The sequence below is a fragment of the Lasioglossum baleicum genome, chromosome 7 (genome assembly GCF_051020765.1).
Source record: "Lasioglossum baleicum chromosome 7, iyLasBale1, whole genome shotgun sequence".
Lineage (NCBI taxonomy): Eukaryota > Metazoa > Arthropoda > Insecta > Hymenoptera > Halictidae > Lasioglossum > Lasioglossum baleicum.
Genome location: NC_134935.1, coordinates 8,334,547 through 8,356,867, shown reverse-complemented (window position 1 = coordinate 8,356,867; position 22,321 = coordinate 8,334,547). Strand labels below are relative to the sequence as shown.

General features: G+C 39.0%; 2 protein-coding genes and 1 long non-coding RNA gene across 7 annotated transcripts in view; 1 reads left to right on the top strand and 2 right to left on the bottom strand.

Annotated features, from left to right (window-relative positions):
• LOC143210456 (uncharacterized) overlaps positions 1 to 22,321 on the top strand; it is a 53,585-nt gene that overhangs the window by 3,577 nt on the left and 27,687 nt on the right. For 3 of the 5 annotated variants that reach the window (XR_013009254.1, XR_013009251.1, XR_013009250.1), the window contains 3 exons: positions 9,156 to 9,368; positions 9,529 to 9,695; positions 11,713 to 15,471. This is a non-coding gene — a long non-coding RNA (uncharacterized LOC143210456). Of the gene's footprint in view, positions 1 to 9,155; positions 9,381 to 9,528; positions 9,696 to 11,712; positions 15,472 to 22,321 lie in introns of those variants that run through there. The other 2 variants (XR_013009252.1, XR_013009253.1) reach the window with 2 other exon arrangements.
• LOC143210479 (uncharacterized) lies at positions 1,373 to 3,710 on the bottom strand. The gene is made up of 5 exons (XM_076427372.1): positions 2,818 to 3,710; positions 2,310 to 2,413; positions 2,132 to 2,274; positions 1,738 to 1,893; positions 1,373 to 1,655 (listed from the first exon to the last, which is right to left on the bottom strand). Exons 1-5 carry the CDS (start codon positions 3,255 to 3,257, stop codon positions 1,545 to 1,547), a joined length of 954 nt encoding a protein of 317 aa, XP_076283487.1. The 5' UTR covers positions 3,258 to 3,710; the 3' UTR covers positions 1,373 to 1,544.
• On the bottom strand, positions 5,804 to 15,471 carry LOC143210411 (maltase A3). Its single transcript, XM_076427257.1, has 9 exons — positions 13,182 to 15,471; positions 11,121 to 11,300; positions 10,896 to 11,053; positions 9,750 to 9,884; positions 9,453 to 9,658; positions 9,167 to 9,362; positions 8,074 to 8,528; positions 7,854 to 7,994; positions 5,804 to 6,919 (listed from the first exon to the last, which is right to left on the bottom strand). The coding sequence occupies exons 1-9, from the start codon at positions 13,348 to 13,350 to the stop codon at positions 6,727 to 6,729; spliced, it is 1,833 nt and encodes a 610-aa protein (XP_076283372.1). The 5' UTR covers positions 13,351 to 15,471; the 3' UTR covers positions 5,804 to 6,726.

The window sequence follows — 22,321 nt, the reverse complement described above, 5'->3', positions numbered from 1 at the left end:
TAACGACTTTGAAAAGCAACACCTGAGGCCAATGTTTCTCTTTTTTTTTATCAAAATAGACTTATCAGCTACAGATCAAATAACAGGTGTTGCACACGTGGATAAACGTCATTTCCTCATTAATACGAGGAAGTACTTTGGCCATTATTAGTCTGATTCGTACACAAGGAGAATCTTGAGGTGTAGAAGTGGTTAATATACATATACAGGGTGGTACAACTCGTAAAAATAAGATGAAAAAAAGGAATAACATTTTTTTGTTTGACACTTCGTTTTCGAAAAGATCGAGATTGAAAATGCAGCGAATACGCGTGCTATTGCATAGGAATCGTCTGATGCGTCTGACCATGATCAACCAATTCTACTTTGTGCTTATACTACATAAAACTAAAGTACGTGAATCTGGCGGAACTTAAAGGTCGCTGCACACTAGACCGCACCACACCATCGCCGACCAGCGTTTTCAGTGGCGCTCACCGCTATAACGGTCTGGGTTGGGTCGTTCGACGGGTTACGGGCGCGTGATGAGCGCCAGTGAAAACGCTGGTGCGGTGCAGGTGTGGTGCGGTCTAGTGGGCAACGACCTCTAAACTCCATTTTCTCGAAAACGAAGCGTAAAACGAAAAAATGTAATACCTTTCTTTCGACTTATTTTTACACGTAGTATCACCCCCTGCTCGGTTGTACCACCCGTCCGGCCACACCTTGTATAACGTCAGGCCCACTATAAGCACACTTTCCGACAAAATCGGCCGTACTGGCACCAACACATGCCTCTCGAGGGGCACGAAACGCTCGTCTGTGTGGACCGTTGTCGGACGCCGGACGAAAACGGATTCACTGTACGCGCACCCTAATAGATGAACAGAGTTGGTTCTGAGGATGTATTTATTATTAACCCTTAGCACTCGAGTGGTGTGCGACTCAGAATCACCACTAAAAATTGCTGTACCATTATTTAAAATATTGTTTATACATTATTAAATATATTGGCATCTAATCAAATACTAAACATTTACACATACACAGTAGGGTGGACCTTGGCTATACCTGGTAAAATTTCTTTTGCGAGATTTTTTCACGCCTCCCCCATCCCTAAAATTGTGCCATTGGGTAAGAGTACATTTACATCTAACAATAAGAGTACATTGACATCTAAGTACATTTAGAGTTTGCATTAACACTGAACTAAATGAAACAATTATTGAAATTATCAAGTTGCTTATATGTACATAAATTGATTCGACAAATTTCTTTGTCCAAGCACATATTGTGATAAAAATTGCACAAAATCTAAATAAATAGAGCCTTGTCATTTTTGTAAGCTAAAACATTTTAATCGCTTTTAGTGCTTGGTAGGTTTAGTGTTAATATTGTGTACTAGAATGTAAGACGTGCTAGTCGTAAGAACAATTGAAAGATTTTCAATGAAGATCTTCCAAATTAATATCTATGATCAGAACGAGTATGAAAATATCTAACAATATTTTTATTCAAGGATACAAATATTTACGATTGTGTGAAAATTCGAAGATTATTATTAGTCAATTGTTGCAACAAGTAGAGTTATCAGATGTAATCGACGGTACTGTATCATGGTCATTCTCCATTACCACTCGCAGGGCAGTGAACAAGGAGAACGCGTTCGAAACATACTGAAAAATCGAAGAAACAATAGAAATTACTATGCGATGATACGGGAGAAGAATCGTTTCGATACGAGTGACGAAATCCTACCGAGCAATAGTAGTTCAAGGAAAGTGCTGCCATCACGAATCTCAAGCTAATCACTATCGGCTTTTGCGGTATCAACATTTGCAGCACAGTCTTTTGCACCCTTAAGTTTTGATCGTACCATTTCGCTTCGTATACGCCATGCACAGCGGTCTCGCTCTGATTTTGAACGATTAACAATCAATTATAATTCAGAAACACTACTAGCAGCAGAACACACTGCAAAACTATACCGTCACAACCACTTGCTTCAATTTTCTACAAGATCACACATTTTCGCAAATTTGCAAAGAAAAATTGGATATTAAAACTAAAAGCAGAGAAGATATTCTTTCCGACGACCAAACTATACTATCTGAAACGGTAGCATGGTTCTTTGTCCGCCAAAATCACTCACCAGTTCCATCAGAGCATCAACCGGCCACGCGCACATGTATACCTCGATGAGTGCTGACCCGGCCAGAAAAATGAATTGAACTTTTACCATAATTGGTTGCCGCTGTACAAACAAAAGCATTGTTCTCCCGGTATCACAGTGATCTGTAGATGGAACGGCTACACTCCTCTGAGAGTACTTACTCCGATGATGTTCAGCCCGCTAAGCACGAGGTTCCCACTGCTAATGATTAACGTGATTATGGTTATGTATTCGACACCGTGGACAACATCTTGCGCGAATCTGCAAGAAAATCATTTCGACCTTCCATCTCAATGTTGTCTTCTGTTTCGTTGATTTATAGCGCTTTAAAACATTGTTCTCGTCGATCATGAACCTTCAGTTACTCGCACTCCATTTCCTACGTTTACATGGAATTTTACACGACTCCAACATAAATAAAGTGTTATTCAATCAAATAACTACTTCATTGCAAAATAAATATTTCCTAGATTGTAAGTATTAGATGCGAGTAATTAAAAGTTAATAATGAACTTTTCTCGAGGTTGTTGTTTACAGGAAAATGGCTTAGTCTTTTGAAAAGTAGCACAACGATTAAAAGAAGTCTTGAATGGTAAATGGCCCCAGTTTGTCACGGTTGATACAGAACATTTGTATTTCGCATAAAGATCCAGCGTTCATCTTACTTTCTGATGACGTAGCACTGCTCAATACAGTTCCTCAAGTCGTCGATGCTGCTAGCAGCCCGTACATCAATCATCAAAATCTCGAACCTCCCCGCTGCGAACAGAATCAGTATCGCGGCCATCATGTTCGAGTTCAGAGTGCACATACACTGCACGCAAACGTAAGAGTGCTGCAGGTATATTGTGGACCTAACTATTTCATGATCGACTGGGAACGGGTATTCCGCCGCCATTGGGAATGGTTGTCCCGTGACGAAAGGCCCGATCATCACGAAGAACGCTGATAACGCGTTCCAACCGGTAGACACCCCGTAAAACGGCGAATACTTTCTCATGTAGCGTTGGTACACCTCCCTTTCGTACGGCTTCATGTTCCGGAAGTAATCCATCATCTCCTCGACTAGGTACTGGAACGGTTTATCGAAGTTCTTGGTGAACATCTTAAATTTATCTTGAATCTAAATTCAAATTCAACTCTCTCAGCAACCCAATATAAAGCTAAGTTCAAATTCAACTCTCAGAAACACAATTTAGATCTAAATTCAAATTCAACTTTCAATCATTAAAAAAGTAATGATATTTGGTCCCCTCAGGGTTTCAAATCCAATCGGCAGTTCTCCCCTTCTTCCACTCTCACTATCGCCTAATTTCAGCCTGCTTCAGCCTAATTTTCAGCCGGACCTACTGTTTATTGCGGTGGGTTCCGAACCACACACACCTTTTTTATTATATTATATTATTATTTTTATTATATTATATTTATTATACAGGGTGTCCCAAAATTCCTTCAACAGCCGGAAATGGGAGGTTCCTGAGATCATTTGAAGCAACATTTTCCTTTGCAAAAATGTTATCCGCGGCTTTGTTTAGGAGTTATTAAGGAAAAACACGGACCAATCAGAGCGCGACCTAGACGACAGTTGGCAACCGTCGGCCAATAGACAGTTGGCGCGCCGGGCAGACTGTGCCAACTCGCCATTTCCGGTTGTTGAAGGAATTTTGAGACACCCTGTATTATATCTGTGGTTGCAAGGAAAAACGCCGCATGTCACAATTTCAAAAAATTTGAGTTTATGCATTCATTGAGCTTCGTAGTATAGGATTGACGTATTTACCAGAAAAAAATCATGAAAACAAATTCGAAAGGCTCGAAAAAATAATACAGTGTTCCCGCGATTGATGTGACTTTCGGGTATGCGGATGATGTGTGACTTTTTTATCCCCTCTACTAGGGGGTTCCCCCTCGGGCGGTCGCGGTCGATCGCGCTACGAAGAAATTAAGGTATTAGGGTGTTTAAATTGGGATTTTATGATACTTGATGTATCATTCTCAGGTACGGAATAGCATTAGTACAATACAACAATTTCCCGCTTAGCACCGTTGTTTACCCAGGATCGTCGTTTACACTTGGAAGTTATCCAAGAAATCTATGTTCGGCACACATACGTAAAAAAACGTAGTACCATTTCTTTTCCTGAGACTCGATACCCCCGAGGTTCTCACAACAATCGCGGGAACATTGTAGAATTTAGTGGGCGCCCAGAACTCTTCTTTTTCCCGTAATTTTCAGGATTTTTTAACAAGCTCATAATAACTTTTCAGCATCTATTTATAATTTTTGATATTTGTGTAATTCAATCTTGTTCTTCCCTTAACCCGGCGTTGGTAAGGTGGGGTCTCAAAGACCCCCTGAAATAATATATTGTATTATAGAAATATAAATACCTTTTTCATAAATATAAGATTAGGTATTGCTTAAGCGGCTTGTAATTTATCAGAGTAAAAACGCAGATCCACGAAATTAAATTTTTATTATTCAAAAATACTTAACAACTGTCACGCGTTGTTACAATGTTACGATCAATCTAAAATCTCTGGGGTCTGTGAGACCTCACCTAACTAACGCCGGATTAACTTCAACATCGAATGTACTTCACATACACTTAGTTTTTTTAACGCTTTAGTATGTTGTTTTATTAAATAAGCACGGAAGAAACTAGTACCCAGTTTATCAATTCCGTTTTGCAACGAATGTTTGCTCTTCAGTAACTTCTACACAACTGACAAATGTAAAACTGCTATTTCTGCTATCATTTTGTCCCGCTTGTGCCCCCCCCCCCAATATTAACGTTTTCATTTCGAAAATTCTATTGAAGTATTGTGGATGATATTCAGTATATTGTACGTACAGCCATGTCAGAATATGTTGACATATTAAAATATTCATTTTCTACAGTTTAATGTACCAAATGAGGAAAAATAGACGATTTTTGTCCTGGAGTGTATTAAAATCTCAGCCACCCAATTGAAATTGAAATTCGACTTTCAATCATTATATTTAAATCACATTATTTGAAACAAAATTAATTCAATGTAATGTTTACGATACTGTCAAAAATGAACCATTTGTTAGTGCTCGTTATTTCCACTTTCCACATTATATATAATACATTTAGTGTTAATATTCTTTTCCTTTAAAAGAAATAAATCACTTGGACCACTTTCAAAATTATGGGTACATATCACCTGGATGAAGGGTAATCATCTTCCGAACGAACTGGACATCCATGTTAGAGAAGATGTCTGAAGAAGAAAGTTCCTCAAGACCAATGAACTAAAAATAATGAATGTTCAATGAAAAATGAATAGTTTATTGGAAATTGACCTGTAGCTGATCGTGTTGAAAGAAGCTGACTGCGGCCTGTCCCATGACATGGATGGAAGCGAGCGTCATGCAGGCTGCCTTGGAGAAGTGGGTGTAGTCGTTGCGTTTCAGATTTAAGTAGACAGAGTACAACAACGGTAGAAACACCGCGATCGTGCAGAGCAAGCTGAGGGCTTTTAGAATATTGTGTAGAACCCTCCAAAATTTGTTGGTGGTTGGCTCGAGGGGCCAGTACATGTTCAAACACACGGCAAGCCGTGTAAAGTTGACTGCCTTCTCCGGCGTTGCTTTATCGAACATAACGACAGCGTTCCTCTTGCCTCAGCTGAACGTGAAATTAATTGTTGCGCAGCTCCGGGAATCGCAGGAACATTGTACATTTTGCAAACGAGACCAGGAAGCAATGCGTTTTTCATAGGCCCCTTGGATAGCCGTGAAACGCTAATCGATATTTAGCCGGCGAAGAAAACGTAGACGCGATGAATTAATCAAGGGTAAACCAGCAAACCCCTAATAATATGTTACACCGCCGAGATCCACCGCTGAAGGGTGAATTTATAAGTTAGTTACGACCGTTACACCTATAATCACCGACAACTCTTTAATTTTCTTCTTCTCGTCGTCGACAACTGTGGTTTATGTCTCGCTATTAGACTCTTCGAGATTGCTCTGCACTTTCGAGCTTTCATACGGCTGTGGACGACGTTAGGGAACGTGTAAAAACAGAACGAGGTCCTCGTCTTCTATAGAATTTTTATTGTTGCACGTAATTACAGTTGGTGAAGTTGTAAGAAGAACAGAGGAAAATTGTCGGTGTGTTATATTTCTGACTTTTAACGTGTTGCAGTCGTGATATACAATTTCAGCAACACTCGTTTCGGGATTTCGACGGTGAAATTGCAAACGAAATGAACGAAGAGAGTAAAGAGAAATCTGTTTGACGAGTTGGCTTAACGCAATGAAATAATAATGAATTCTCCGGAAGCAATCGTCGCAGCAAATGTTTGATTCACAGCTACCGTGCAGGTGGTAATACTATGTTACCAGTTGGCAATACAGGAGGGTGAATTCATAATTTGTTACGACTGTTGCACTACAATTACGCCTACAGTGAGAATGAACCTTATAATTATAAACTATCGCTTTATTCTTCGCATCCATGTAGAATCGTGCAACTAAAAATTGGTTTGATAGCTGTGCGAATATTTTTATTCGAGATTGTACACGACCGAAGTGTTGAGGATTAATATTGGGACAGCATTATCGCCACGACAGTGCTGATTGTTAATTGTAACATTGCCATCGAGTTGCCAGCAGAATTGTGTCCTGGCGTCTTCGTGGTTGTCGGCGTTCCTGTTGCCACCTCTATCTCCTTAACTTTCAACACGTACGCTGCGTTCGCGCTGAGGATCAGTTTGTCTGTGGGGATTGCTCTCCTAAACAGCGAATCAGTCATGTTAATTAAAAGTTGCAATATATATGTATGTATAAGATATATCGACAATTTTTCGTAGGAAGATGCTTCGAGTCATAATAGCTGTCTACTCCACTCCTATGATTTTACATTTACAGTATACGAGCGGGGTGGACATCTATTATGAATTCGCGTGTCTACTTATCGAATTTATACTTGAAAATTTGTTTCGATGAAATTGATACCGACCTATTCGTGACACTTTTCTGATTTACCCTTTGCACTCGGAGCTATTCTAATTCGGAAACCGAATTTTTCTTCTGACCCGAAATATTTCTATTTTATATGATTTTCTTAATTTTATCAATATAAAACTGATATATTAGGTTGGAAAGAAAGTTCTTGCGGTTTTTATTGTAAAATCAAAATAACAAAAACCGTAAGAACTTTCTTTCCGATCTAATAATACCTCATACAATACTTTTAGTAGTTTATTAAAATAGTAAATACGTTTATATAGTAATTTATTGAATATAAATTTAACAATGCAACAAGTCACCACTCGAGTGCAAAGGGTTAATTACTAAATTTCATTTTATATTATTAAAAGTCGAGTTAGACTACTACCCGGTCCCAACCCTACATTAATTAAAAATTGCAGGCTGCTTCTACGAGATAATTCTATGATCGAAAGATCGACAATTTTTCGGAGGAAGATGTTCGAGTCATAATAGATGTCCACCCCACTCCTATATTTTACATTTACAGTATACGAGTGGGGTGGACATCTATTATGACTTCGCGTGTCGAGTTATTGAATTTATACTTGAAAATTTGTTTCAACGAACTGACACTTTTCTGGTTAACGTCATGAACATGTCAGTAAGCAAATCTGTTGCTTTTTCTCATGAACACATAAAATGCGCAACAAGCATCAAACAGAGAGTGCAACTAACGTGATTGGAACAGCATTGCTGGAAGCAACAACAATATCCATGGATGCTTCAATGTTTGGATACAACGTTCTCAAATTAACATTCTCCTCGCGCAGTCCTACGTTGACAACGACAATATACAAAGGCTGGCCCATCAGAAATCTATGAACAGAATTAAACATGAAAATTGGAATTGTCTCTTCAGGCATTGGTTTGAATCATACCATCATAGTTTACGCACCTTTTCAGGACAAACACGCGATCATTGTTCAAGGTAGCTAATTCGTAGCCCCCATGGGTGAACACTTTGTTTTTCCTAAGTGCAGAGAGCTGTTTGTAAATGTTTAAATTACTCTGTCGTTCTTGCAGTTGCGATTCCACGTTTATGGTTCTGTATTCTTGGTGAATTGGTAGGTAGGTGCTGGTGTTGTTCGAGAATCCTGCTGATGTGTGAATGCTCCACTGCATTGGTGTTCTAGCAGGATCTCTGGAGTATTTGTGATACGTTTCTTTGGTTTTTGATCTTCCCATCGGATCAATCGTTTCGGCCCATGATAGCTCTCTGTCTAACATTGCTATCTCATCCCCGTAATAGGTGAACGCTTGTCCGGGTAATAGTAAACTCAGCATGTGGAGACCGTCCACGCGATTTAGGCCAATTCTGGACGCTGCTCGCGAGTTGTCGTGATTGGAAAGCTAGAAGTGCACGATCAAATTGTTTAACAATATGTTGTTACTAGGGGTGCGCGAGAACCCGATGGTCGGAACGAGTCGGGTTTCTCGAAAATTTTGAGATATTGCGAAGGAATCAAGTTTCCCGAAGATTTCGAGAATATGACAATGACCAGGAATGTGCGAGAACTCGAAATATTGAGTCGGGAACACGAAATTTTTTTGGGATACGGACGGGTACCTGAAAATTTCGAGATTCTCGAATATTGGGTTTCCAGAAGATTTCGAGATTCTCGAATTTTGGGATTCCCGAAAATTTCAAGATTCTTGAATATTGGGTTTTCCGAAAATTTCGAGATTCTCGAATTTTGGGATTCCCGAAAATTTCAAGATTCTCGAATATTGGGTTTTCCGAAAATTTCGGGAATATTGTATACAACATTCTTTCAATGGAAATAATTTTGTATAATAATTAAATATTTATATTATATTAAATACATAAAGAATAAATTATTTCGAGAATCCTGACTCTTCCGAGAATCCCTACTTCTTCGTCAATCCCGATAAACTCGAGAATCTCGAATATATTTCATTCTCATATTTCTCCAATATTTCATTTTATAATTTAATATTAACAAAATATTACTACAGCATGGTCTTACCACCCAGTTCGTGCTCGCATCATCGGGAATGATGTCCAACCAATTTTGCAGAACATTTTTAATCTGTTCAGCTGTGCTGGAGTTCTGGATGGAAGATATGAAACGGAAATTGAATGGGGGAACACCATCGTTGGTACTGTTGCCATAAAGCGCTATCAGTTTGTCGTCGGAATCGTAGGATTCTAAGATCAGCAATCTATAAGTAAACAATTAAGTTAGTTTAGCATTAACACGTCGACTTTCTATATAAGAAGAACTGATAAATAAACGACATTGTTGTGTTTACTTTGGGGTTGATTTTTTCGTCAATATCCAATTATTGATGTAGGAGCGAAATTTGTATACAAGATCTGTGTTTTCAGGTAATCCGCTGGTGTAATCTCCGTTTCCAACGACAGGCTCGTCTCTTAGAGCCTCGTCTTCGAATAAGTATGATACAGCGCCAATCCGGAAGCCATCGACTCCTTTATCTAACCAGAAGCCGATGACATTCTGTGGAATTGAGGATATAACAATATTAGGTGGTAACGTAAGTACCTTATTATGTTACAACTCATACGAATTTATATTACAACTCTTATACCACTAATTCTTTCAACACATGTTCATTTCTCAAGTTGAGGTCAGGTTGACATTCGTGGAATTTATGGTAATACCACTGTCGTCTTCTCCTCTCCCATTTCCATGCTGATCCAGGTTCATTGCTATAGGTGCTCACCTAAATATAAAAGCAGAGAGCACAATATTACACCTTCTAGAATTATACTGATCAACGAAACTAGCTCGTTGATAGACGAATTGAATTAAATTCGCGGTGACCAAAAATAAAAACGCATTAAAAAATGCACTAAAAAGTATGAAATAATTTCCATTTAACTTATGTGAATACACACGATCTTAAATACAATACAATCTTTTCGGAGGCGACGGAAATTACGAGAATCCTTAAATTCTTCTACATGCTTTCACATATTAATGTATCTTCTCTTCCCACCTACTGATTTCCAAGTCCTCCATATTCCAATGAAATCATAATTACCAACATCTGTCATTTGGAAAATTTTCGGAAACGTTTTCGACATTGGAAATTACGAAATCCTTAAATTCTTCTACATACTTTCACATATTAATGTATCTTCTCTTGCCACCTACTGATTTCCAAGTCCTCCATATTCCAATGACATCATAATCAGCAACATCTGTCATTTGGAAAATTTTCAATTTCGCGCCGCCTCCGAAAAGATTATATTGTATTTAAGTTCGTGTGTATTCACATTAATTAAATGGAAATTATTTCATACTTTTTAGTGCACTTTTTCAGTGCCTTTTTTGTCGGTTCAATTTTTTTTATAAGATTTTTTTATTTCACGCTTTTCAGTGGAACGAGCAGAATTTGTAGAACACCGATGGTTTTTCGGTCTTATTGGTTATTTGCAATAAAAACCGCAAAGAATGAGAAAATGCAGAATTTGTTTTCAAGGGACCAATCGGGAGACATACTCTACAAGATGCAAAAGGTTTCGTTCCGATTGGTCCATCCATCTCGGCGTAATCGGTGAACATACATAGGAAAAAAGCGAAAAAAGGCACATACAGATCGAATTGAGTAACCTCCTCCTTTTTAGAAGTCGGTTAAAAATACCTTTCGTTTTCTAAATTCAATTGTTTGTCTCAGAAAACTCATATAGCGAATCGGTTTCAATATTCTTTACGGAAAACATTCACTTACCCAATTATTAGGAGGCACGCGACTGCCATTTTTATGGATAGAACCGTCTGCCCATATGTAGTAATCACTATATTCTCTGGTACGCCGCACAGATGATATGAACCATTCGTGTTGGTCACTGGAATGATTCGGTACTAGATCCAAAATCACTTTTATATCTGGAACCGCGATTGTTATGATAAGAAATTTTTGGAAGTATATTATTAAAATAATACTCGTACTTACCACGATCATGTGCTCCCTTGACGAGTAAATCGAAGTCGTCGAAATTACCGAATATTGGATGTATAGAATCATATTTAACAACGTCGAATCCAGAGTCGACCATAGGCGACAGATAAATAGGATTCAGCCAAATAGCATCGACGTTAAGATCCTGGATGTAATCAAGACGGTTGATGATGCCTGCACACGAGATCCATATTTTTCAAATTCAATTTACAGAGCAAGGAGACACGATAATTCTTTTTGCACATCATCACTATACTGCGGATTGTGGGAAGCAGGAATAAAATAAAAATTGACTTCATCCCTTAATGACTTTGTTACGTTAAAAACAACATTACAATAATCTTGAATTTTTCTAATCCATTATTATTTTATATCTCGCCCAACTAATTTCTTTATAAATGCATAAAGATCCGCAGTCTAATCATTAGTAAAAGCTCGAATTATTTATTTCAATAATTAATTCCATGATAGATCCCTAATCCGCAGCCATAGATCGAATTTCAAAAATTCAATGTACATATTCCCTCCGCTCGTAATTTTCCAATGGTAAATCATGCTCCGACGATAACAGACATTCTTGTTCCAGGAAAACCAGTTCACATCGAACGGTATCATGGCTGTGCTACATTACCTACCGACTGTGAATCTTTATTTCCAAATTTCCATTTTCATAGAGGATTATAGAAAAATCGGAATAAAATAAAACACCTTTTCCTACGCTTTACACTGTTGCATACGTCAGAAATGCACAAATTCAAATGCTTAACTTCAATTGGTACTACAACCAGCCAACGATAAATTAGATCTCGCGCAGTAACTACGTTTTTCTCGCAGCTCGGCTGATATTAAAGAAACGGGCAAAATTTAAATTTCCCCGCCGCGCCGCGACGCGCGCCGTTGCAATTGCATCGTTTGTTATGCAGGTAATTATAGGGGCAAGTAGCCTGATTTGGGTCAGCAAGTATCAGATAAATTTCTCTAATGTTGTTAATAATATCGATAGACAATCAATTTTGCTTCGTGTCTCTTGCAGCAAAGAATATGCTGCACGGTATTTGTCAGGAAATATTCACGCTTTTTAACTTGAAAGACAGATTTTGAGGCTTGATTAAAATTGGGAACAGATGAAATGAAAAGCAAATAAGTCATTAACAATTAGGTTGTAAAGAAAGAAATGCAGGATTTTTGTTCCTTTGTTTTAATTGCAATTTTATACCAATAAATATTAACCTTAATTTAATGAGTTATATGTCATTTTAAAGTTTGTTTTATGCTCTATTTAAATATGCTTCTGATATTTAATTTGATTCAAATTTTTATTGAATTATTTGGCTTTTATTTCAGGATGTCAAAACGCATTTTTTTTCTACGAGTTTAAAGTGAAGTATAAATGTAATGCGAAAATCGCGTTTAGACATCTTGAAATAAAAGCCAAATAATTTAGTAAAAATTTGAATAAAATTAAATATCACATCACAAATATCATAATCAAATAGAGCGTAAAACAAGCTTTAAAATTACATGAAACTCATTAAATTAAGATAAATATTTATTGGTATAAAATTGCAATTAAAACAGGAACAAAAATCCTGCATTTCTTTTTTTACAACCCAATATTTTTTAAGAAGGATTTTAACATTTACCACTGCCGTTCAATAAAACCGGTCGTAGATTTTTAATTTTACAATTATTGAAACGATGACGTTGCTTACGTGGAAATTGATTCGATGAATTTATTTATCCAAGCACGTATTGCAATAAAAATTGCACAAAATATAAATAAATAGAGCCTTGTTATTTTTATCAGATGAAACATTTCAATCGCTTTCAGTGCTCGGTAGATTTAGTGTTAAGAGAGAGAAGGTGGAATCAAATAAAATCTTATTTTCAGTGGTAGTAGCCTTTGCAGGTGTGAAATGAATAAAAACGGTATTAAATTCTGTCAAACTTTATACTCTGGCACTTTTTGAATATTTTCAGAAACCATAAATGCCTAAAGATTAACAAGTTAGCTTAATGGCACAGTAATTCGGACAAGTAGCAGTAAGTACGTACCTCTAAGATCTCCTTCACCGTCCCCATTGCTGTCCTGGAATCCTCTCGGCCATATCTGATAGACCAACGCGGTTTCCCACCATTCTTTGTCGATGAGATTTTCCGCGCAATGTACACTGGTGCAGAGGAACGCCAGAAAAATGAACAAACGTCCGCGAAACTTGGCCATGACTGGTGCCACACGCGTGCCGAAAAGAAAAGTTCGCGGCGACTCGCGTCTTCGTCCTGTTATATATTTCCGGCGGTGACCGATTTATCGAGGTTTATCTCCATTATCATGGTGACTCTTGCGTCCTTATCAAGCCTGTTCCTTGTACCCGATTCCCCAATGGAACCACGCCATTGTTTACGCTCGACGAGAGCAACAGCAAAGGCTCTCCCTTCCATCCTTTTCGTTGTACAATGCCGGATTATCAACTTCGTTTTAGTCGAAACTGTTTCAGCCAAATACTGTGTTTTAAATAATCCTTAAAATATTATTTTCACCCTTGGACAGGGGACCATTCTTACGGCTGTATAATTAATAACTAGACTGCGGATCTTCACGCAATTATGGATTTCGAAAATTTTCAAAGAACGCTACGATATAAAATACGACAGAATTTAATATGATTTTCATTGATTTCAGATCTAAACAGTAGCTGAAAATTCGTCTACAAAAATTGCAAATTGCATAGACATCCGCAGTCTATTAATAACTAGATTGTGGATCTGTATGCGTTTATGGCTTCTGAACATTTTCAAAAATGCTAGAATATAAAATTCCACCCTGTGGACAAGTTGAAATTGGTTCTTCGGAGAAACAAAATGGAACGTTCGCGTCTAAGAAACCTGTATAAATATTTTCCACGTAATAGCAACTAAAATGGACATTTCGCTGGCTACCTTTGGAGATAGCAACTGGCATTTGGCAAGCCGGTGAGATAACAGGATGATGAACGGTATTAGAGGGAATATCGCTGGGTAGTAGATGAACTAACCGGGTTAGGATAGACGAAAAGAAATGGTCAAATAGACTCAGCCTTGTTGGTGCGAGACTTACGTTGGAAGTGTGCAGTGTTCTTGGAACATTTCTGTTGATATGTACTTCGAGTCGGCCAGATTTATTTCAGGCTTTGCTTCCTTATCTGAAGAAGTTCTCGAACTTCCGCGGTCTTTTGTCTCGAGCACCTATCGACGTAATGGTCAAGAGGTATCGGATGTATCACATCGTGGAATGCGGGAGAGAGAGAGAGAGAGAGCCGCGGACTGCAACGATTCTTGCCAACGAACTGATATTTACCTCCCTTGGCATTGTGGATCTTGGCGCCTATCCGAAGTAGTTTGGACGTGGGCTCGGGATATCGGGCAGCATCTCTCGATATCAAACCTCATCAGACGGATACAAACACGTACAGAGCCGCTCAACTTTTCTATGAAACTGTTATTGTTCGATCGATCTGCTCCTCGTTCAGGTATCGTGCTTTTAATCGGCGATCTAATTGACCCGCCCGAACGTACAAGTTGCAATAGTTTGAAGGTAGATAGACATTCATTTCTTAACCGTTAGCACTCCAGTGGTGAATCAGAGTCGCCACTAAAAATTGCTGTGCCGTTATTGAAAATATTGTTGACATTACTAAATATGTTGGCATCTAATCAATTACTAAACATTCAAGTGTTGTATGAGGTACTATCACCGACGAGATATAGGAATAGACCTGACACCCAATGCATTTTGGTGTCCGTCGGTATTGGGTTCCTAGCACCCCATTTCCTATATCTCGTCTGTGCTAACACCCCGTTACCATTCAGTGTCAACACCTCTATACATAGAATTAGAGAGATGTATTATTATTATTTCTAGGGGCACAATATTTATAGCCGGGTTAATAGCAAATTATGGATATAATTTAAAGAAAGTTATTGCTATCACTGGCATTTTAAGGTGTCGGTAATAAGGTGTCAGGTCTATTCTTATATCTCGTCTGTGGTACTATATCAATTCCATATTTATAGAAACAAAAGAATCATATACATGGATTTATTCTAGCTAAGAAGAAATGTTTCATTTTCAGCTAGGTAGAAATGTTTTTCTCGCCACTAAAAATTGCTGTGCCATTATTCAAATGACTGTTTAGATGATTAAAAACATCGATATAAAATTAGTTACTAAACATTCAAGTATTGTACGAGGTACTATATCAATTCCATATTTATAGAAAGAAAGAGAATGGAATTATTCTAGGTCGGAAGAAACGTTTCATTTTCGAGTTGAAATCCGAGTGTGAAGAGTTAATAATTCTGCAAAGTAAAAATTGTCTGCAGTAGGTTCAAATTACAGGAGCTACGTGGACATTTATTTTATTAGTTTTCTGTTCTAAGAAGTGCTATGAGATTACAAAGGACGGAGAGGTCCCATCGACTTTCTTCACTCGGCTTTGGTGCTTCTAGAATTAATTCTTTGTTCGTTAGTCTCGCCGCCATTTCTTTTCGAGAGAGCCACTTGGTCTCGAGCGACAGACGGGAAATAAGCGAGAAGAATCGACCGACTTGCAGCGGGTCATCGTTATCTGCCGGCAGACTATGTAAATGGCACACGTCGTTATTTTTCCTCTGGTTGTTCGTTAAGAGACGAACGATAACTGCGACGTCCGAGCGATGTCCACCACGTGTGCGTCGAGTGCTACAGCTCTCGATGGACGTAGAGTGTAGAGGATCCTCCTGACCAAAGAGCTAGTCAACGTCTCGAATCGTGTGGTTCAATTACAGTAAAGTCACGATCTAGCTCCCATCGCCTGTTCCGAGCAGGGGCAGAGATCGCGTAGGGAAACTATTTTTTTATGACTGCGTCGACCGCACCGAAAGTACAAAGGATGCCGAACGTAGAAAAGGACAGCATGTAAACACGGACCGCGCGACAGCTCCTCAGGGAGCTGGATCGCTGACTTTACTGTATAGCTAAGTTTAAAAAATAGAAAATGAGGAATAACAGAAGGGATATAGTGATCGTGGACATCCTCAGGCAGCTGGATCGCGACTTTACTGTATAGCTAGATTTAGAAAAATAGGAAATCAGGAATAATAGAAGGGACAGTGATCGCGGAGATCCTCGGAGAGCTGGATTGCGACTTCTTCTGAACCGGTTTTTGTGAACCAAGGTATAAACTTTTGAAGAAACCACCGACGAACAAAAGAAGGAGAGCCGATCGGAGATCGGAGGAGACGAGTTAACTCGTCCAGGAGGTTATTGGCCGGGTTCGTTTTTCCACCGTCTAGCGTCTGGGGGCTAAACGCGGAATCCCGCGAGCTTCGTAATTAATTCCTCGAGCCTTCGGTTGATTAAAATTCCCCGGTACTCGTAAAAACAAGGCGGCACCATCCGATCGGCGAGGCGCGGTTCGGTTTCGTTTTTGTTTCGCATTTTGCGCTGAAACCCGACCCGAAAATAATTAATGGCCTCGGGGGTTAACCGTTTGCTCGCGGTCCAAGATGGTGTCCCGTCCTCGGAATACTTGAACGCGTTCGCGTAATTCATCGCGAAACCTCTTCCTAAGCGATACACGGGTCCCGCGAACGTTGTTCCGTTTTGTTTATTGCAAATTGGAGGGCGACACGGTGTCGCTCGTATCTCGCCGGGGATCATTGCATCGCGTCGGGACAGCCAGTATTTTCCGGCGAATGCTCGGCTTATCGTTTATTATAGTTTCGCGTTCGCGATCGATAGCGTAACGCGTTTACCTCGGCCGGACGTGATTTTTTTGTCGGAACAGCGACAAGGCAACGAGGCGCGAGCTCTACTCGCGCGTACGCGCTCGGTTAATGCCGATTTATTTGTTTATTTGTCTGCGGGAACGAGCATGCTCCACGCGACGATGATTCCGCGTTTCACGTCCGGGGAACACTCGCGGGATTCCTCCTCGTCGCTACCGAACCGCGAATGTTTATGCAAATTATACCATTTTCGATTCTACCACATTCTGATCCGTTCCTTTGATCTCCAAGTAATTTTGTAAAATATTCGGGTAAACTTTACTTTACCGGACTCAAAATTAGTACCTTTCTCCTACGAATTTATGATGTATTTGGTATGTAATCCAGTAGATTTGTACTCGGCACGGATGCAGATCGAAGTTTTGATCCTCTATGATCAACAGTTGAGGAGCTATGGTCGCTTAAAGTTGAGCATTTTTGACAGGTAAGGGCGTCGCCATATTGGTTTGTAGTGACGACCGCGAGCCGCTTATCTGTCAAAAATGTTCAACTTTAAGCGACCATAGCTCCTCAAGTATTGATCCTACAGGATCGAAACTTCGATCTGCATCCGCGCCATGTACAAACCTACTGGATTACATACCAAATACATCATAATTCGTAGGAAAAAGGTACCAATTTTGAGTCCGGTAAAGCAAAGTTTACCCCAGTCATTTCCTATGAAGGCGTTTTTATAATTTCAATAACTCTGACATAGAGAAAACCGGCCAATTTGACGGATAAACCGAAGATCGTATCAAGACTTTTGCAATGACGCCAATGACCTGATAGTTCAGCGACGATACTTGCAATTAGTTGATCGTTTGCCGGAGAATCGCGTCATTCAGCTGCGCAGTCTTCTTCTTTTAGGGTTGTTCATTAAAAAAAGCAAATTGGCCGACTTGTTTGGATTGGAGCGGTCCGATGGAGAAAACATTGTTCGAGGCCGCGAGAAATTGCACGGTTGCTGCGAGAGAGAGAGAGAACGAGAGAGAGTATGCTACCCGTTGATATTAACTTCGTTAGCCGCGGTGAACCATTAACGGACGCGTTGCCGTCGCGTCGGGGGCGTAATGAAAGTCAATTTAGTATTTGTACACCGGAACCAATGAAAACCAGTTCGTTTTCGCCGCGGCTTTTCGCAAACAATTGTCGCCGGTCTTCGACGATCGCGAGCAAACACCAATCCTCTCTCGCAATTAAATCGAAGGGGTGAGGGGTGAGGGGAAATGTTGTTGCAGTCCGTATTTCGATCTGATCGGTCGCGAGGAACAAAATCGGGAAAATGGAAGCAGAACCGGTTCTCGCGGAAATGTTTCTAAAAAAAATATATTAAAGTCGTTTGCCGAATCTCTAAAAAATCTTTTCAAAGTAGTTACTGTACACGCGTATCTTTTTGTTCGACCGAATAGGAAAAGCGTTTGCCGTGAAGTCTGTTGAAACAACGGTTTGATCACGTGACACCGGAGCGTATAGTAGCAATCCTTTAACATTAGAGTGACGAAGCTCTAGAAATAACTATTTTACATTATTTTATAAACACAACAAGAATGTGTCTATCCAAATTTTTGGCAATTTTTCCAATACATAGAGAGCCGAACATAGAAAAGGACAGAATGAAATACGGATCGCGTGGCCGAAGCATGTCGCCGTCGCCGGCACAGTTTAAAGAGCCGCGTGTTCTCACAATATATCGTAATACCGATTAAAAATGCTTTATTTTTCATTACATATTTTTTTATGGGACTTTCACTAACTTATTTCTGGCATTTTTCTGATTAAAATAGGACCAAACACGATATAATTTCAACTGTATTTAGTGGTTTAATCGACGATGAAAGTTACGGTCGCAAGGAAGGACAGCGTATGGGAAAGAAAGAGACGCAGACAGTTCAAAGATGTCCCATACGCTGTTTATCGTTGCGTTCGAAACTTTTATCGTCGATTAAACCACTAAATACAATTGAAATTACATCGTGTCTGGTGTCATTTTAATCAGAAAAATGCCAGAAATAAGTTAGCGAAAGTCTCATAAAAAAATAATGACAATTAAGAAGTTTGAACATTCGATTTATGATGTGAATGTAGTGGTGTTCACACCGATATACCCGAGCCGAGATCAATCATCGCCGCCCTGCGGCGCAACGGCAGTGGAATGGGTAGGCACTGGACAGCGTTCGCACAGGCGACCCCGGACAGCGATTGAGGATTTACTGTATTCACAAATTAAGAATATTAGAGTCCGTCGTGTTGACGGGTTCCGTAAACCTAGTGTTAGAAGCAGAACTGTTACTTGGTGCTACGAAAGGAACCGTCGTTCGAGCGAATATTTCGAAGCTCGTAGACGAACATTGAAGAAATAAACAATCAGTAACGGCAACGGCGATGGCTCTCCGGTTGGAATTCTATAAAAATCGGTAGATCGGCTTCGTGTAGCACTCCAGTATCATCCGATTGTTTTTATTTCTCGTTTCGGGACTCCGAAAGTGATCGGGATCTCCCGAAAGCCGGATCTCGCGGGATGATTTACCGCGGGACGAAAACAATGGAAGCCGAGAAGCTGCGGATGAATGTTCCGGGCCGGAAACGAGCTCGCCCGATCGGATTAAGCGTGAATAATTCTCCCGGCGTGGTGTCGGCTTATCGTTTTATTTATTTATAATACAACTTATCGCGAGTTATCGCACGGCGGAATCGACCGGGAGGCGACATACTTTTCCGCCGATTTCTCAGTAAAAACGGAATTGCTCGAACGCCGATCGAATGAACGATATCTGGGCCCTGTGCAACATAGGAAACTACTTAACGATAATAGACTGGCATTCTTAGTTACCTCTCTTGTTGTAATAATGTCTTTTGATACATGGGAGAGAGATGAGAACGATTTTTCGGAAGAATTCAGACCCATTACTCGTCGCGAAGATTGTATAACGTGATAAGGAAAATTAGTCTTGCAATAATTGGGACCGCGCACGAGTTTCGATATCGTTTGTGTTTTTTCTTTTCACCACGCTTGTACGTATTAACTTGCCGCGTTGTTGTTGTATGCGTAAAATCTTCCATAGTCCAATCTTGCCGAAATTTTGTTTACACACTTGCTTCCGATGACAATGAAAGTAGAAAATAAAATATATAAAGAAAACTTTTTAAAAACCACGCTTATAATAAAATGCACTGAAAAGGAGAAAATAATATTTTCCTTGGTTCTACATAAAATACCGAATTCAGTTAAATGATTTAAAAAAATTTCAGCAATTAGTTCAAAATTTCTTCTGCTATAAAATTAGTGTCGGAATAGATGAAAAATTTCATATATTTAAATAAAATCGTGTCATTAGTGACGGTAAAAATAAGTAGGCGGTCCACGCTTTTAAACGAACGCTTTAAAAACCACGCTTTAAATACGAAGATTACGTCAATATAGTTTAGCGCTCCACGCTTTTATTTTTATAGTTACTAATGCCATGATTTTATTTAAATTTATATTAAATTTTTCTATCTATTCCGACACTAATTTTATAACAAGAAATTTTGAACTAATTGCTTAAAATTTAGGGGAAAAATATTATTAATCATTTAACCGGATTTGGTATTTTATGGAGAATCAGGAAAGAAATTATTTTCTCCTTTTTAGTGCATTTTAATATACGTGTGGTTTTTAAGAAGTTTTCTTTATATATTTTTTATTTTACTTAACCTTCACAAGGTACTGTGGGCTCTCAGAGACCCCAGCTTCAGATTTTTTAAAAGAATTTTTATAGGAATAAAATTAAATCTGTTTATTTATATAAAATTGTTCTAAAAATTTTTCTCTACAAACACAGTTTATATTCGATTCCCACAGTTCAAGAAACCCCGAAATACCAATTTTGATTTTAAAACATCCTTAAAGTTGGGAGATGAAAGTTTTAAGGGTAGTAAAAGGATGTCGGTGGTGTTCTTCAAATAAATAATTAATTAATGTACTTAATTGCTGATCTCTGTGACTGTATATCAACTGAGATCTATCTCTGCTGCACTAAGTAAGATAAAGTACATACACAGCCTACATTAAATCAAGTTAAATTCGTAGCTTACAGTTTTTCAGAAATTAACACTGAATCTACCACGAGGGGTGAAATGACCCATTTTAGATGTATTATTTGATAATTATTGAAATTGTAAAGGTGTTTTCATGATAATTTATTGAATATATTTTTTTACCTCAGTATACATATATTATAGTAAAATTCGGACAAAATATAAATAAAAATCTTGTTGTTTTTATAATACTGTACACATCAGTCACTTTTGATGATCGGTAGGTTCAGTATTAAAAATGAGCAAACAAGCTGCAATATTAGGTCGGATATCGTTTCTGTTTTCAGTAAAAAGTCTCGAGGACAGAATTCAACTGCAAATTTTTCAATAACGTTATTTCAGATAATGCTAATCCAATGATAAAAAACCTTTTGTTTTTTATTATTTTATTATGACACATTTCGGATGACGTTTGCCTGATTAAAATTCGAACAATTTCACAATTGCAATATCGAAAGCAGTTCTCAAAAGTTGTTCCCAGAGATTCCCTGGGGAACTCAATTGTCTCAGACTGTCGAAGAGGTTTCTAAGTAACAATACAGATGTTTGTCTAGCCAAATGTCATAGGAGGAGGTCTCGAATCCGCAGTTCAGCTGTCCGAAGTTTGGCAAAGTTGTGTCGATTTAGGCGAACGTTTGATCCCGCTTCTATTCCGACACGTTCGCCATCATGCTGCATATTATATCGTGGCGGTGCAGCGATCCAGAGTTGCATTGTTCCACGAGTACAATGGGGCCATTTCGACGCCAATCAAACCGTTCTGAAAAACAATTAGCGTCCTCGCCGCGACATATCAGCCGGCTAATTCGCAAGTTGTCTTCGAGCGCCACCGACTAGAATCGCTGGAACGATTATTATTGTTCAAACATATCTATGGCTTCGAGGTAGGACAAAAGAAACCTTGAGACCAACGGGACAATCGTTTCGATCGATCCTTAGCTGCAGGCTCGATTCGTTAGTGGGTCTAACTTTGTGGGAGCTATGGTAACTGGTTCGTCTGTGATGAAAGATTTTTAAAATGGCTCACTCGACGATTCACTGGATTTCCATGGATTCGGTATGAACTGGATTAGATTGTACATGGTGACGTGGTGGTGCGTCATGCGACTGCGATGATTCGTAAATTTGTTCGGAGAAAGCTGACATACTTAATTCTACTTAATTGGATATTCAGTTGCTAATTTTATGGTGCCATTAAGACAAATGAACAGATAGAGAAACTTGAAAGCAAGCGGCAATAGAGATCAGCAAATAAGATAATCTTGGTAATGGCTTTGATTTGAAATGTCGCTACGGAAATACAAGAAAGAACTCTACCTAAATTATCA

What these genes read in the sequence shown, in the direction of transcription:
- LOC143210479 (XM_076427372.1), bottom strand. Translation starts at nt 3,257, where the DNA reads ATGTTCACCAAGAACTTCGATAAACCGTTCCAGTACCTAGTCGAGGAG. An exon ending in GCTGAACATCATCGGAGTAA is followed by an intron (nt 2,275 to 2,309) that starts GTACTCTCAGAG and finishes TTCCATCTACAG; the next exon opens with ATCACTGTGATACCGGGAGA. An exon ending in CCTTGAACTACTATTGCTCG is followed by an intron (nt 1,656 to 1,737) that starts GTAGGATTTCGT and finishes TCGATTTTTCAG; the next exon opens with TATGTTTCGAACGCGTTCTC.
- LOC143210411 (XM_076427257.1), bottom strand. Translation starts at nt 13,350, where the DNA reads ATGGCCAAGTTTCGCGGACGTTTGTTCATTTTTCTGGCGTTCCTCTGC. An exon ending in CGGTGAAGGAGATCTTAGAG is followed by an intron (nt 11,301 to 13,181) that starts GTACGTACTTAC and finishes TCTCGTGTGCAG; the next exon opens with GCATCATCAACCGTCTTGAT. An exon ending in GCGTGCCTCCTAATAATTGG is followed by an intron (nt 9,885 to 10,895) that starts GTAAGTGAATGT and finishes TTTTATATTTAG; the next exon opens with GTGAGCACCTATAGCAATGA.